This window comes from Gnatocerus cornutus, chromosome 10 (assembly GCF_029298725.1).
Source record: "Gnatocerus cornutus isolate USDA-ARS CGAHR chromosome 10, icGnaCorn1.1, whole genome shotgun sequence".
Lineage (NCBI taxonomy): Eukaryota > Metazoa > Arthropoda > Insecta > Coleoptera > Tenebrionidae > Gnatocerus > Gnatocerus cornutus.
The window spans coordinates 6,453,139-6,469,953 of NC_142242.1; the positions used below are offsets into that span (position 1 = coordinate 6,453,139).

At 38.3% G+C, this 16,815-nt stretch overlaps 1 protein-coding gene across 2 annotated transcripts in view; it reads left to right on the forward strand.

The window, feature by feature from the left end:
• The window catches only part of klar (klarsicht), a 53,564-nt gene extending 40,772 nt beyond the window's left edge, over positions 1 to 12,792 (forward strand). For both annotated transcript variants that reach the window (XM_088048295.1, XM_088048296.1), the window contains exons 9-20: positions 524 to 675; positions 728 to 1,303; positions 1,354 to 1,573; positions 1,655 to 1,866; positions 1,919 to 2,060; positions 2,141 to 2,449; positions 2,505 to 2,610; positions 3,335 to 3,516; positions 6,316 to 6,470; positions 7,159 to 7,369; positions 9,351 to 9,631; positions 11,262 to 12,792. In XM_088048295.1, the coding sequence (XP_087904421.1) occupies positions 524 to 675; positions 728 to 1,303; positions 1,354 to 1,573; positions 1,655 to 1,866; positions 1,919 to 2,060; positions 2,141 to 2,449; positions 2,505 to 2,610; positions 3,335 to 3,516; positions 6,316 to 6,470; positions 7,159 to 7,369; positions 9,351 to 9,631; positions 11,262 to 11,508 (2,793 nt within the window). In that variant the 3' untranslated portion in view covers positions 11,509 to 12,792. The remainder of the gene's footprint in view (positions 1 to 523; positions 676 to 727; positions 1,304 to 1,353; positions 1,574 to 1,654; positions 1,867 to 1,918; positions 2,061 to 2,140; positions 2,450 to 2,504; positions 2,611 to 3,334; positions 3,517 to 6,315; positions 6,471 to 7,158; positions 7,370 to 9,350; positions 9,632 to 11,261) is intronic.
• Positions 12,793 to 16,815: the final 4,023 nt, after the last annotated feature.

Genomic DNA, 16,815 nt, shown 5'->3' on the forward strand with positions numbered 1-16,815 from the left:
GTTGATGTACTTGTATTTTTAATAGTCGTAAATTTTCCTCATCATTGTTTGTTTATCTGATAATCTTATCAATTGCGAATTCTTTATCACTGACAATTTATGTCAAAAATAACGGCCGCTGAGTTACTATTTTTGTTTACTTTTCACTAGAGGGATTATCGATAGTATATCTAAAACTAGTTGCGCTAAAAATTGACAGTTTTAGTATCCATTGTGTTAATAAAGTTTAAGCTCAATATGAGTCACTCAATAGATCTCTGATTAGCCCAACATGCTGCAGAAACATCCACCAGCGCTCATAAACAATTTTTATTATCAACGCTGCAATTTATTTAATGGAGTATTGTAAGTACTAACTGTTAATCAACTTATTCGTAGTAAAAATTGAAGAAATACTTACCAAATAGCACGTAAAATGATAATGGTCAAACGAAGGAGGAATTAACCTTTTGGGGTCATTTAAATCTTGCAATGCTTCGTGCTGCGTTTTATACCAAATCTTTATAATTTTTTTCTTTCCCAGAATGATTGTGGTCTTAACCAGGAAGCCCCAGATCCGCCCATAATATTCAACGACGTAATGAACAAGAACGCCAATCATTTCGCTCATACTGGTGGAGACACACTTGATGGTACTTTATTCAGGTTTGGTGAAGATACGTCACAGTTTACAAAGTAAGTTGTAGCATAAATATTCTCCAGCAAAATCAACATTTTGTTTTTGTAGGTCTAACCGTAAAGCACCAAATTTAGGAACTTATTACTTCCGCCACGAAGACACAGACTCGGACATGGAGAAGATCGAGCAACATTCGTTGAGAAACGAAGTACAAAGTACAGTTGAAGAGACGTCTGAAGAGGAATGGACATACACGAAAAACGAAGAAATGGATGTTAACGAGTTGCCAAAATCAAAATCAGTGCCAGAAGAGACAATCAGGAAACTTGTGCTAGAAGCAGAAGAGTTAGTGAGTCCGGATAAATGCCGCAAAATCGATCGGATTAACTCAGTCAATAAAATGACGAGAGTGAAGAGATGGTTAACAATGGAGAAACCTGACGATAGTTGCGACGCTAGCGGTGAAGATGATGAACGAGAATCGCAGGTTTCTGAAGATTTGGAAGAAAGCACCACAACTTTTCGAGCTACACAAGGATATAATTCGCAGAATACCTCGTTTACTGAATTGAACCATGCGGAATCTACACCGAAAGTTAATCTAAGACAGAGAAAGTATAACACTAATCGACCGTGGAGTGTTTCTTGCATATCACAATTAGACCAGTCTTCCCCGACAAAAGTGTAAGTACGCGTTTTTTGATCGTTTTAAAATGATTACACTGAAATTGTAGGATTCAAAATGATATAACGAACTTTTCTATATCTGAATCCGCTCTGCATAAACTCGCCCTCACTTCAAAGAACTTGGAGCGCCTCAATGCCCTCAGTGCGAATAGTGTTGGGGTCAATGGAAATCATTCTACATCGTCGACAATGGAAGAGACTTCGAATTTACAGGAAAAGGCGTCCCCCAACAGGAGGAGACGACTTCGGTTTAAAAAGAAATCTCTGGTAAGAAATTGGTGGTGTTATAATCTCTTGCGGTAAAAAATGGATTTAGCACAAACTGTAATGAATGTATGTTTGTTTCAGAGTGGCAAAAGCGACGTCCACGCCCCATACAATCCAATATCTTCAAACAAAAATCGCAACTTGAAAAAATCCGGTTCTTTCTCTGGTTCAGCCACAAAAGTAAACTACAATGAACGACACACTTCAAGCGACCCGCCTGCTATATATTCGTACCACAAGGGTATATATGAAACAACCAGTGGCGCAGATAGTGAAGAAGATCATAGCAAGCGGTATGACGAAAAACTACCTTGAATCTTCGAATTCTATTATTTTGGTTTTTAGGATGCCATTTTTTAAGTTAGGATCTAAGACGCACTACCTCAACTCCAATCTTAGGAATTCTAGTCCAGGCAAAAGTAGTTTAAATACGACAGAAGAACAGAGTAGTTCTTTGTCGGAACAAGCGGCATGGGACAGTTATCAGGTTTGTTTTTCATACTTTATGATGAACGTTATGGTTTAACCCAGTTGTTTTTCTGGTGTCTTATTATGAATTTTTTGCAGGAGAAATATCTCTCTGAAGCGTATAGTGAGACTCACGATTCGGACGCTGCCAGAAGACTTCTGGATTTTGGCGAGGACTACAGAAACTTCCTAGACAGCAGCCAATCCGATTGGTCGACAAATCCAGATTTTTCGCCAACTTTCCGAAGGCGAACTTTGGTAGCTTTTACGTCTCCTGAGTCTGATAGCGATACTGAATCTCTTCGTCAATTACTAAAGAACTCAAGAGATCAACTCAACTTTACTAAAAATATTTACAAACAACAGGTTTCTTTGGGAATTAACGATTACTTAGTGGCTAACGAAATTGTAAGTTTTTTGAATGTGGAAAGAAGTGTGTACTTAATTTATTTATTTTGTTTAGGATGAAATGATTTCGACCTGCGATCGTCACATCGATTCGTTGAACGACGTGGAAAAATCTTCCGATGAGTTCGCAATGTCGAAAGCTGACAAAGGGATAGTGGCAGGTAGGAACTGGTTTCCTAATCCATTTTCCTACACTTGGAGATCCTTATCTTCTTTCCTGTTAAGAAAATTGTTAGGATTTCTCATTTATATTTTTCTTAAAATAGGACAGCTAAGCAAGCTGAAAATTCTGTAGAATTGTTTTGTTTTTGCATGGAGCATATAATTTGTATCATGAATTTATTTTGCAATTCTTGCCTTATAACAGCATGATTTTTGCATTAAATTATTTTTTGCTTATATACGCTTTTTATGCTCCTGAATCCTCTCCTTTTCTTCTTTGGACACGTGGTGAAAAAGTTTCTTCTCTGCATGAGCTAAGCTCTGATTTAAAAAAAAAGACAGGAAAAGCTAGGAATATATTTAGTGTGATCGTGAGAAAAAGGATAGCACACATGTTGAAATCTTGTAAAGTAAATTTGACGCCTACAGCTATTGCCCACAGACACCAGTTATAAACATTCAGTTAAACACTAAACTTACAACAGTTTGGAGGTTACCAATGCTGTGGTGACGATTTTCGTGGATTGTGTTTTTTGTGACCAGTGACATCAGGTAGGTTAATTTTAGCTATGCTTTTCATTCATTGTATCCTCACAATGACACAATCTAATCATACCATTGTTAACAGTTGAATAATGACCACAAGAAATATATTTTTTGTTTTTCCTGTACTAAAGCGTAGCTCGTCTAACTCATAATTAACACGAAATAACTCGTTTACAGAACTATTAATGCAGTGGACTAGCCTGAGAATGAACGTAATGAAAATGCAGGAGTACCGCAACTTACAAAAGGACATCATTCAAATGAAAAATTCATTATTAACAATCGAAATTCCGAGCTCTGACTGCATGCTCAATTTAGGATCAGTCGATGATCTTCCTAAAGAAGTGGATTATTGCGAGGTGAGTGAAAAACCGGTTTTCTTACGGGATATCAATGCTAAATATGTGGAAATTATTTGCGTAAACTGTGACAAGAAAAAAGTGACTCACCGACTATCTTTTAATTTACATATTATCGCGCCTTGGGCGCCGATTGGACTACTTCTCAATGGTACATTCTAAACTTAAATTTAAAACCAATGAAAGTCTGTTTATTTAAGAAATTTCGGGTCTGGTTCCTAAAACTGTGCTAACATCTAATGGGTCATTAATGTGACTATTAATCCAAATGTAACACGCGATGATTTCATTTCTCTGGACATTTGATCATAAAATTATTTATAACTGCAGTTTATTGTCTTAACTGGCCGCGTCAAATTAACATCATTGACTTGAATTCGGTAATTTTGTTCATCTTCTGCTAGAAATTTCGAAAAAGTTTGTTTCGGGGAAGTACAGAGATGCCACTGTAGAGCTGTGGTTAGCAAAGATATCTGTTTTCGGTTTGCGTCCAGGCTGAGTTTGATGTTCTTCAGAAATTTTCCTTTTATTGTTTTAACTGGCCGTATCAAATTAACATCATTGACTCGAATTCGTTGAATTTTGTTAATCTGCTAGAAATTTCAAGAAAGTTCGTTTCGGGGAAGTACAGAGATGTCACTGTAGAACTGTAGTTTGCAGAGAAGTCTGTTCTCGGTTTGTATCCAGGCTAGTTCGACGTTCAGTTCAGAAATTTTCCTTTTCAATGATAGGCGGCGCCACGTACACACCTCGATAATTTCGAATATTGAGCCAAAGTTTTTTTTGTAAATAATTTTATTGTTGTTTATTAATACGGAACACTGGACGCACTATTTTCACAAAAAATTTTAAGAGAATATGGATTCAAATTTGCATAATTTGTTGCAAAAAATCGTGGGGTTCGCGGGGTTCGGAGATAAATATTTAACGTCGGCGTAAAGAAATTGGAACAGTGGATATTTTATGTAGAGCGAATTTGAATCGATATCGATCTATGTACGTGGCAAGAAGTTGAAGTCGGCATAGGAGGGCAGCATTTGTACTCTGTACTGGTGGTGCAAGATTAAGACTTGGACGTGTCTGCAAGCGAGCCGTGATGGAGGCCCTACGTCGTTACAGAGTCCCGTCACGTACTCAGCCGTAGCAGTAGCGCGACACGGGTACGCTTTTATCGTCATTTCAAACTGAAAATATCACACACCACCAGTTTTTAGTTTGAAGTATCGTTTAATTCCAGACGCCGTAAAAACGGCCTCTTTTGAATTAATACAAAGACAGCCGCAAGTGTCTAAAAAAGTATAGTTAGCGAATACTGGAACGCACATTCTCATAAGGAAGATGTGCAATTTTTTCCTCGACTAGTGCGGAGACCACGTCGTTTACTTACCATACTTCACTATCAAATTTGTAAATTCGATAACCGCAATTTGGCGCAGGGCTTGGGTAAATACATGGCCCTACAACACGACCACATTGGTATGCCGCTTGTAAAACTTGCTGCAGACACGCATTCCAATGTAATTCAATTTACAATCAACAGCCAATCAATTGATTCGAATTCAGTACAGTTCTGTACAAAACCGAGAGTAATCGACGCTCTTTTTACCTTTGCTCCTATTTCGAGATTCTAACAACGCAATTTTTCTTCACCTTGCACCATATTCGGAGAAGAATAGCATTTTTGCTCTATTGTCAACGAGCTTCTATAGGATGCGGGTCAGGATATTCTCTTCAAGATCATTAAAATTCTTCGTCGCATTGAACTCCCTAATAATGTTTATCTTGCATTGCAGAATGCAACGACGTTGCATTTTCATGTTAATTCAAACTCAAAATGACTGTGTTATGTACTGCATCGGCTGCAAATTTCTTAAGAGAATTCTATTTAATATACGCGGTATGCCCTTTTTTTTATCAACATTTCAAATGAGTTTTCCATGAAAATAAACATTAACTGGATAAAAACAAATCCACTTCTAGGTCAAGATTTTTAAGATGACTTGCACAACTACATTTATTGGTTCGATCTCGTGTTTACGTTTTTTGTATTAAAGTGAAATTTAAAATTATTTATTAATTGATTTTGGGAATGATGATGATGGGTCGATTGTGTTATTTATGCGTTTTTTGAAGAAGCTCATACAATTTGATGATCGTAAAAGTTACCCCTTCGTTCGAAATGATTCGGAATCTAATTAGAGCATTGGGGTTGCTGAAGGGCTTATGTGGTGTGTATGGTATGAAAAAGCCCTTCTAATTTTTAGGGTGATTTTTACAACAATTGTGATTGAGCAGGAATCTCAATTTAGTTAATGCGATTCGTGAAATAAATTTTGCAGCGTCTCGTGAAATAGCATTCGCTGTAAGAATTAAAGATTTGTATTTGTACGTGGTGCGTTTCTAAATAATCTATTTTAAGTGGCTATAAAAATAAATAATTGAATTAATTGTTGTTTTGTTTCTTGGATTGAATCTAGAGTTTGTGTCGCGTGTAAAATTCTTGGTGATGCTTTGAAATATTCAAGGGCAAGTTTGATGATCCTTGCAGGTCACCACCTTCAGTAGAGTAGACTGTCCGTCTTGTTATCCCCTGAGGGCTTTCAAGAGCAGTTCCTTTTCGTCCAACTTGCAACTGCCACGGCGGTCATATATTCTATGTCGTCGTCCAGCGACATTGATAGCCACATGTATATAAATTACTCAAATTTATGACCAGACTTGGACACGAGCTCTGTTTATATATCGGGAAATGAATTTTTGTGGTACGAAGGGGGTGTAACGCGTTTGTTTTTCTTTCAGAAAATATTGCAAGACGTTTATGAGTATAAGAAGAAACTGCTCGCTCTCAACGTGGCAGTACATCGTTTTGTGGTGGAAAACAAGGAGTACAACACTTCCTCCCTGAAGAACGACGTTTCCGAGCTGTATCGCATTTGGGACAATCTGTGCACCAAGTAAGTATTGATTGTTTGGTTCTCACGATTGTCCAGTTGGGGCAGTGTAGGTGCGTATGCAGTAGTACCAAGTATTTTGTAATTAGTATTCTGGTGTTGAAAATCTCCCCCCTGACGCCCCCCGTTGGGCGACTACATGACGACAGCTGCACCCACATATAACGTGGTTTGTTTTACAAGTATCATCAAATCTATTTTACAATGTGACATTTTTACCGTACGTCAGCGTGATTTATTTCGGAACATACCTGCGTCGAGGTGGGCCCTTGCATGACGCGCCATTACATCTCGTCATTTTTATTTATTGTCATAACTCGTTTTCACTATACGTCAAAGTGCAAATTCATCAGTGAAAACACGGAAAGCTCGACGTTTCAGGGCGATATAATAAATGATTCATTAAAGTGGGGAATATGTTGTGACCTCCGCCTAAATAATCTCCCGAGAGCTGAATGATTATTGCCCTGAGCTGGATACACCCCTCACGGACGGAATTCATTTCTTGAACAAATGTTGACCTACATCACCGTCCACTCACCATTGGAAACTGGCAACCCCTAAGTAATTGGTACCGACGATTTCATCACCAGAATGTCGCGTCGACTGATTGATTTGTCAATAAAGACTGATTTACTCATAATCTCTCTTTACTACTTTTTTTTCCTCCAATTTCGCTTTCTTTTTATAGCACAAATGAACGTCTAGCTCAACTCAAACCCCTCTTACAACAGTGGAAAACGCTCGACAATAGACTGGAACAGTTACAAGTGGATTTACGAAGTGATGAGAAAACATTGCATCTTCTCGACACTGCTCTGCAGGGAGGTGCGCTATCAGATCAAACGGCCACTTATGTTCGGGATGTCGCCAAATTGCTCTCAGAAACCACAACCATACAGGTACGATACCACTTCCTACACCAAAAACATTCAAAATATTTTCTCATATTTCTTCTTATCAATATTATGTAATTGATTTTCAAAGGAGCGCAGCCGAAAAGTGGAAAAAGCAAGCACGTGTTTTTTATTCTTGTACATAACTGCCGCGTAGCAGGAAAAAAGAACCGGAAAAGTGCGAAAACGACGAAAAATTGAAAATTACGCTAATCGCAGCGACTAAAAAATGCCATCGTGACAAGGTAGCGGGCAAGGATGTCCAGCGGTGATCTGAGTGGGCGTTGCATAATTCAGGGGTACTTACGCGGCGGAAATAAAAAACTCCCGAGTCGGGAATATAAAGTTTTATTTACATGTATGCGGCCTCTTGCCGGTCCTGAAATATAAAGTGATACAATATGTATATGAGTAATTTGGTCGCAGGCTCCATGATGGCAGACAGGATGCTTTGCGACGCCGCGGATGGGTCTGACCAACGTAATGCTGCTGTTTCCGGATCGTTAATCGTGCTCCTGTTGATTTTCTGGTCACGTATCTTGAATGTTCCACGGAATCAGCGTAAAAATACAAATTTAATATCGGATCGGAGAGCTTAACTTCGGCCCGGAGGTCAAGCTTTACTACATGCCTACAGGATAGTCAGATTATTACCCACGATTTCCACCGGCGACCTTGCGGAAAACCCATGTTTATGTAAACGAATACTGCCTACCCAAAATTTCTTTAAACGTCCTGCGACCAGGGCATCCACGCCCCACAATAAACGCCAAATAAATCAATTCAGACTTCCAACACACGGAACTTTCGATATTGCTCCGGCCACACAGGGGCGGATTCAGGAGATCTTCCGGGTTTTTTACAAGGAGAGTGTCCCTCAAAGTTCGATTTAAGGGTCTATTCTATTTTCTATTCCTTATTAGTGAAGACAATGTATTTGTTTTTATCACCTATAAATCTATTTCAGCAGTACAACCGTTAAAGTAATTGATTCTGGCGTGCAAAAAGGTGAAGTAAGGCCGTTGTAAACACGTCTTGGCTCGGTTGTAGCGTTATAAACAGTATTTTTACTTGTCGTGCTTATCATTGTGTGACTACTGTTTTTATTATTTATCTGATGTCTATTAGTTGCACTGTTATTAGTGTCAGCGCGGTGATAATCGGGGTCGATGTAATACAAGGCCGGGAGTCATTGGTATTTTAGCGATGATTTTCGCGCGTAGTGACATGGTGGCAGCCGGCAGATGCTCCTGCCTTTGCCCATCACCCCTGAAATCTGTTTAGTATGCGGCGCTGTGCTTTTCATTACCGGAGCCGAGCGTCGAGCGCTTCATTCCTATGTGGAAGTGCCGAACCGGCAATGCGCTCAAGTGCCGAACTTACACTCGTTCTATAGCACTGTCCAAAATATGTTAAGTCCACTCTGCTGCACTTGAAAGAACTGAATCGAACATTGGGACTTTTGCCCACAATACCGGGAATAATCGATTTTGAAAAGCTGTAATTTCTAGCAACACCTAAAGTTGATGTAATATACTGAGTTTTTTTTAATTCGTGGCACGATGAGGAATAAATATTTAGTGCTGTTTTCATTATAATAACTAATAAGGATATTTGTATGCACGTGTGCGACTGTTGTGAGGAAACGCCTATTAGTAGACTTGACATTTCTATTATTTTTTTACCATTCATTGTTCAGGGTTAAAATCTAATCAAAACAAAATGGCCGCGATGTACTCAAAACTCACCCATTAGCGAAAAATTCATTGTTTTTGTACGATGTAACGCGTGCTTTTCTTTTCTTCAACTCCACTAACTCGATGGTTCTCCCCTTGAATATCGAAACAACTTGTTTTTTTGCGGAACGCAGTTTTTCCCATTTTGGCTCGCTAGCTATGCCCAGTTCAAGAACAAAAAATGCTTCTTGTTCCGAGCAGCGAATGTTAAAACGCCCTATAAATTACTCTGAATTAATTATTTTTTTTAGGGTTGTAAAATTCCGGAGCTTTTCACGGAAGGAGGTTCTCTGTCGGACAGCGGCATTTCAGATGAGGGTTCAGAGCACGAGATCGGCGAGCGTGAACGTCGTTTGGCGGCGATCAGGCGCTTGGTGCGTCAGCTGGAAGTGGTGTTGGCCCCAGACTGCAAAGCTCGCGTAAAGATGGCGGAAAGACTAAATGCTGCTGAAGAGGAACTCAAAGCTTTGCAGAAACGTTGTCGATCGTTGATCGCATGCACTGCTGCGTACTCTCTACCAGTTCGGACTAGGTGAGCTACCACTTTTTCTTCCCACGTGTCGACAACATAAACTACTGTCTATCAAACACAAGTCGCTTATAAATTACTAGAAAATATTTCTGACACCATGTTCGAAACGTTTTTTTGTTTAATCACTGCCGTTCTCACCTAGATGTTGGCAGCATCCAAGCGACGACTACTAATGATGTTTTCATGCAGTTTTTACTATCGGAGACTTAATTCTTTTAATGCTTTACGTTCATACTTCTTAATGCAATCATAAATTTATCGCGGATTTATCGGAATAAAATGGAAGCTTCTGTCGATAACAATCCTTCCTTAAGACGAGACTAACCGCCTCATAAAGTTTTATTGAGAAATACTGGATACATCCATTAAATTTTTTGGTTCGGAAAATCGATTGTAAGAGATCCAACGGATATCTTAAATCACTTCTTCATTAATCATTTTTATAATGTACGAATTGTTTGCACCTTTTTTACCCCAAGCAAATCTCTCAACTTTCCTCATGGGAATCGATAAAACGAATGTTGCGTATTTCGTAAATTTTTGTTATTTATAGAATAATTCCATTGTGCGACATTCTCATTGTTATCGAATGCCGGTCTAATGCGCTTTACGTTATCAATTTGAAAAGAGTTGCACAGACATGGCGAAGTCCGCCGGTTTTTGATGTGGATGAAGTAAACTGTAAGCAGGCCATTCATATGCAGTGCGTGTAGCAGCGTCGTGGGCCGCCATTACTGCCTATTTAGTTGTGAAGCACCAAGACGCTGCCAAGACATTGCTCCGTTGCTCTCATGGAAATTGTTACGATAGACAATCATTCATGTTCACTTAGCGGGGAGATTAAAGCTCGGAAAGGCATTGTCACGTCGTTTAACCCCGAGATTTGTAAACATAAATGCCGACCCTTTTCAACCACTTCGAATCAGGTGATCGGCATTTTTCATGGAAAGGTCTCACGATGGATTTCCCAATTTTGACGTCAAGAATCAGATAAAATTTTAAATGGATCTCATATCATGGCGTCATCCGCGTTATATTTGAAAAATGAACTTCGATATGTTAAAACTTGAGGCAATAACAAGTGGATCTCCGCAGATCGCTCTTCGTAGCACAGCATGCCCGCTGGCTCCAAGCGATCTCTTAAGATTAATTGGTGTTTTACCGACCCGTGAGCGAACATGGGACTGCTTTAATTAATATTAACAAATAAACAACAAATCTCTTATCGCAGTCATGGGCCGCAACAGATTAACGAAATATATCATTTTTAAAGGAGCTTCTTGCGGGTGACAAGAAAATTGATAGATATTCCAGGAAATAAAAGTAGCCTTTGACTACAGTTAATTACGAAACGACTTACATGGCATAAATTCAACACTACAGTAGAGCCGTTTTACTAGGAACTGTCAAATAACATGATGTAACGTAAAGGTTATGCTATGTATTGAAATCTTGGCGCATCCGGTAAGTAATACAAACGCGCTTTGAATGACGATAACGTTATTATGTGAGCAACGCCTTTTCTTTGACAGTAATGCTTGGAATAAAAATCACCACACAATTCCAATCGTCGATTACCATATTTTTTGTTTCTAATGAAATTCAATATTAACTGTTTGTTTCAATGTAGTGAGGAACAAAGAGAAGTGGAAGTTACAACAAAAGATCCAGACGACGATGACGATCCTGGCAACGAACCAAGCACTTCCTCTTGGTTCAAACGTGTGATGCGAGCTTCAGTTCCTTTTCAAGTCGTCATCATTACTCTTTTGTGTGTGGCATGTTTGTTAGAACCACAATGTTGCGACAACATGAATAATTTCGCGATGTCGCTTAGCCCACAATTGCGTTATATTAAGGGACCACCGCCGATTTAAAGTAACACTGCCTGGGTACTTGGTACTTATAGCACAAGGGAATCATTTTCGATTTTCTTGTTCGTTCGGAAAGAACGTAGCATATTGTTATTTTGTATATAACGATTTTTTATAGTAAAAGATGCGTATTTGCAATTAGCAAATGAAAAAATCAATTTATATTCTTAGCCACTACTAGATTATATTTTTTTGAGGAGGTAGTCGCTAAAACACGGATCGTAAAGTATTATATACGAAGAAGGAGATAGGAAGTGAATATAAGTTTCGCTTCCGATGAGATGACCTGGCAAGACTATTTTTTTTATTATTTCCATTTTGATAGTGTCATGTGCCTTATAACGGGCGCCTTGCCTTCGTGGCCTTTGTATCTCTAATAGAGTATAATATTACGTTTAACACATGAGGAAATGGTGGTTTTTCTATATTCTAAAGGGCTCCGAGTCGCGTCATTTTTATACAAAGCGACTCTAACGAGCGATTGTCCACGTTGTGCAACAGGGCACACGTAACAATAATTATTTTATTTAAACTATTGCATGTTAGTGTTAACTAGGTTTGCATTTTGCATGTGTTTACGTGATTCTGGCAACATCGGTGTTTGAGTATTTATGTTTTATTTATTGCGATGACGACTGGAAAAAACATCGACGTTGTCTTTCAACCAACTGGATGTAATGGTTGAATTTACGTATAATTAAAGTTTGATTGACAACTGTAATGTCGGGATGTCGTCAATCTGGTAGGCATTACATTGTCGACAAACTTATTTTATTTAAGAAACTTTCAACGATTTGCTTCAAGTTGCCAGTATTTTACTATTTTTGCGATAACTTGAAATTCATCGTTGAATTTTTCTGTATTTAACACAATTATTTATGACAATATTGGGCATTTGCGTAAGTTATTTTTAACGACCGCGTAAAATGATTACTGTGGTCTTCCTTGTTTTAAGTTTATGTTAAAGTTTCAGCTAAATCCTAATGTCGCACTTCGCTTAATGCGGCAACTTTCTTATGGTAAGCTCGGTAATTTGAGTTAATCTTTTTACTGCGGTTTTATAGTTTGTACCATTTGTTCTAACATAATTCAGTTTTAACTTAAATTAAGTTTATTATAAGTCAAGTTTCTTGGTTGCATGGTTCAAATTTCCTCTTAACGCATTTGCCAACGTCTGTATTTCTCCAATGGTATTGTTCATAATAATGGAGTTGTGTAGGTCTTGATTGCTTAGTGTATTACCACTTTGTGGAAACAAGCCGCATTAAAATAAAAGATTTCTAACGACATTTGTTTTTATTTCTTACACTTCCATCATGCGCCACTTAGATCCCATAAATTAAAGAAGAAAATTATATAATTAGAAGAAAATAAATTATTCATACCTGTGGCAATAATCCATCATCAATTTAATTAATATGGGATTCTTAACGGGATCTATCATTAAAATTATTAACAGCGACTTAAGTATACGCTCATTTGATTACACCTTTTTGTTCAATAACCAATAATTTCAAGATTCCTAATGCTATGGTGGTTTATCCTTTTCACCGGTAATTATTGCCTTTTTCTGCGTTCAGATCCAACGCTTTGTTTTAAAACTTCCGTGGTTAATTAGTGAAGCACAGGTAAGAGAAAAAAAGTTATCCCGGGAGAACATGACCACCAAACAGGTAATGTATCTTATAAAAAGTTGTTGGTAAAAACACGAAAGTGGTCATAATCCGGTAAAGTGAAAAATTGCGTTTTTAATAAAATTACCAGCTTTTTATGTTATGAAAAATACTGTATGACGAAAATATCAAAAAACTGCGATCGTGTAGTTCTTTAGTTAAGACGAATGAATTGCAATTTGTAGCCTGACATCTAATAACTTTATCAATAAGTAAAATTTCACATGGAGGTCTTTTTACAAAGCCTTAATTCTCATCATTCCAATGCAATTTTGCACAGTTATAAGTCATTGTAATACAACAAAATCTGTATTTCCAGCGTGAGCCGTTTGATTTTACGGTTTACCATTAATTCCTTAGGCGAGTTGTGTAGGTAATTTCATTTTCGTTGGGCATATTACTTGAATAATAATCGTGAAAAGTAGATAGTATATGGTTTATGATTATAGTTCGAGAATTGTTGAAGCCGTGGAAATGAATGTCGGCCCGTATGGTATAGTTATGAGTATCCGCTCACACTATAATCAAAAGAAATGTTAAAGGTACCGGTACCAAGATGCCGGGGACAACACCATGAAGACACGCGGTGAGAGCCGCGCGATACACGTTCTCAAAAAAGATCAAATCGAAAAATAGCTTTAATCGCAAGCCGAGGTGAAAATAAGTGGCCAACACAATGCAATAACAGCTATTGTTGCTGTAGTCTTACAGGGACGGACACCGGCGGGAAAGGCGCGCACAGGGACGCGACAACAAGTTTATTTATTATTTACGGGACAAATTCAAGAAATAAAATGCACCTTGTACTGCAAAAAATGACAGGAAGAACAAGAAAAAATGCGAAGCTACTTAAATTTGAAAGCCATGACGTCATGACAGCATTCGTCAAAAACTAAGAGAAGTTGAGAAATTCAATGAAGAAAATGGTCTTTTCCCGTTAGTTCTCATAAAGGAAAATCTAAGTGGAAGTGAAACGATCAGAATTCTGTGGCATTTGAACAGTTGTGAATTTTTGTGTTTTTCTATTAAAATCGATTTGTTTGCGGCAAAATTCCTTGTTTTTAATAAGATAATCCGGCCCTGTACGTCGGAATACACCTGGCAGGTTTGACGGTCGGACGCTAGCTTGTTATTACCGGGCCGATATTATTACACCCACTACTTTTGCCGCTATGGTATAAGCTCAAGAACAGAATTTGTCGTGTGATTTTTACCATAGTAGGTACCTATTAAACATGAACAATTTACCCTTGAACATGCTGCATTCACGACTATCATAATTTACTACTACCAAAACACCCTAAGGACCTAAATAAATCACATCTTCATCATCTTGTTATTTTGACATAATTCTTAGCTTAGTGTTAATAAGCTTTCTATTTTATAATAGGACAACGTAATTGTCGACAAGATAAAAGCCAGGATGCCCCGCAATGGGACCACAGAAATTGTTTTAACCAAAACCTAGAGTCAGGATAAGCGAAAGATTTTCGCCCTTTTTCGTTCCGGGATTGAAACGGTTTGGTATGACGTGCTACAGTTTTTCTACGTGTCTGGTCGATTTGGGCAGTAGTTGCAATATTTGATGGCAATACATAAGCAACAGGTGACATGTGATGGCGGAAAGTTGTAGCGGGTCGTTGAGGGGGTGTTGGTCGAATACTTGTTAACATGCGCCATCCGTAGTCTGTGGAAACGCGTATATGCAGCGAGGGTAGCGGGAAGAGACGCACAATGAACGTTTGGGACGGGACTCACGGGACCCGCATGTTAAATACTTTAATACGTGATGCGTACAGGTCGTACGTCAGTACTCTGTGTCACTGCACCGGATGTTTGATTCAGGTAGTCTTGTGATCGACTCTCAAGTCGTCTGTCCAAAACTCTTGGAAGTTTGAGGAGCGAGATGTATCGATTTGTTGCGATGTGTTACATTCGAAAGACGGTCAGAACGGTTTCGGAGAGAGGATATACCTGAGAATAATCCTCAGTTGTTTTTAATTAAAAACATGCATGATTTATTAAAAGTCACCATGACCTTTTGTGCAAGAAATGTAGACACGAAACGTATAAATATTAGACAGTTATTTCAAGTTGTTAAACAAATAAAGTGTATACTGATTGTAATATAACTATAATGACTGCAATAAAGATTCCAGCTTATTAAGAAGCTTCGATTGATTTGCGGCAACAGCTCAGGCGGAACAAGGACTCGTAAATCTTTTCCCACACACATGTCATTCACGCACATGCAAAGTACGAATTTAGTCTTGTTCCTTCCCCCATGGGAACGATTTCCATATTTTATCAAGTTTTTTTTCTTCCAATAGTGGTTTAAGGACGGAATCTTAGATAGTCAATTACGAAGTTGGTGCATCAGAGGCAATATTTTACCAAGTTAATTTGACGCTTCACTGGAATCTACCATACCATTGTTTTTTTTATTTATTTCCTAAACTACACCTTACTGGATTTTTTGCCCCGCGGGAAGCGTCTTCAGGTGTAAACCTGTTTAAGACTTAGCTACCAATATCGATTACAATTACAAATGTGGTCAAAAGATAAAATTACAGAGAATAAACTTATCTAGGAGATTTGGACATGTCCATCCATAGCAACGTGGTGTAATTTTGGCGCCATTTGTAAATTATTACCGCAGCGAGGCGATTGTTTGTGACCCTCTCCGTTGCTGAACAGCAATTAGAGAAGTCGACCGAATAATTACTATTCTATACTCAACTCCCACGAATTTAAATCGAACATTTCGGATTAGAAACTTTCTAAACTGCCCGTGAAATAATTGCAAATGGCGAGAAAAATACGCGAAAATCACAGAAGAATGCTTCCTTCCTCCGTTTTTTTTTTTAGAAACCATAATTATCCACAATAGAGCCTACTCTGTATTCGTTGTATGTAATGCAGTTTAAGAGGCTAGTCACGGATCCTTCTCGATTCATATTTTGGAAAAGTGAATGAAAGGAGTATTGTATAAATAACTCAAGAGAAGTTGCCGGTACCTGCGTTCTCTTCCCCTCAAGTGGACTACACGTAGACGTGGTTTATGGTCGCAGGTCGCAGCCATCAAGATAGCACTGCGTTGTTTCCCGTGTCCAAACTGTTTGTCCGATCTAACCTTCCGCTGCGGCTTTCTTCTCCAACCGAAATATCAAAATCTTTAATTCATTTACTCTTCATTTAGATTTTATCGAAATCCTCCCTTGATTGTCAACAATTTTACACTACATTGCCCTTGTATTTTATGAAATAAGGGCAAGTACCATTCATAACTGGAAGCTTCATTAAATTGGTCCTTGTACACTTCACTCATCAATCATGGCACCGCAATGACAGAAGCAGGAAAAAACTGAACCTGTTGTTGATTGAAGTAACTTCTTGGTACTTTGTACGAGATTTCTTTTTGTAATTATTCTAATTGGGTACTATCATTATTCCAGACCGTCAGTCATGACTAGTTAGCCCAAAAATGTTCTTTATAGAGTCTACATGACAACATGAGCGGGAGCAGTAGCCACAGAATCTCACTGCTTGTTAGTTGTCGTAACTCTGAGATGACACGATAAAAATGTCCTTTCCTCGACCGCATCTATAATTTGTCGTACATCAACTTTATATAACT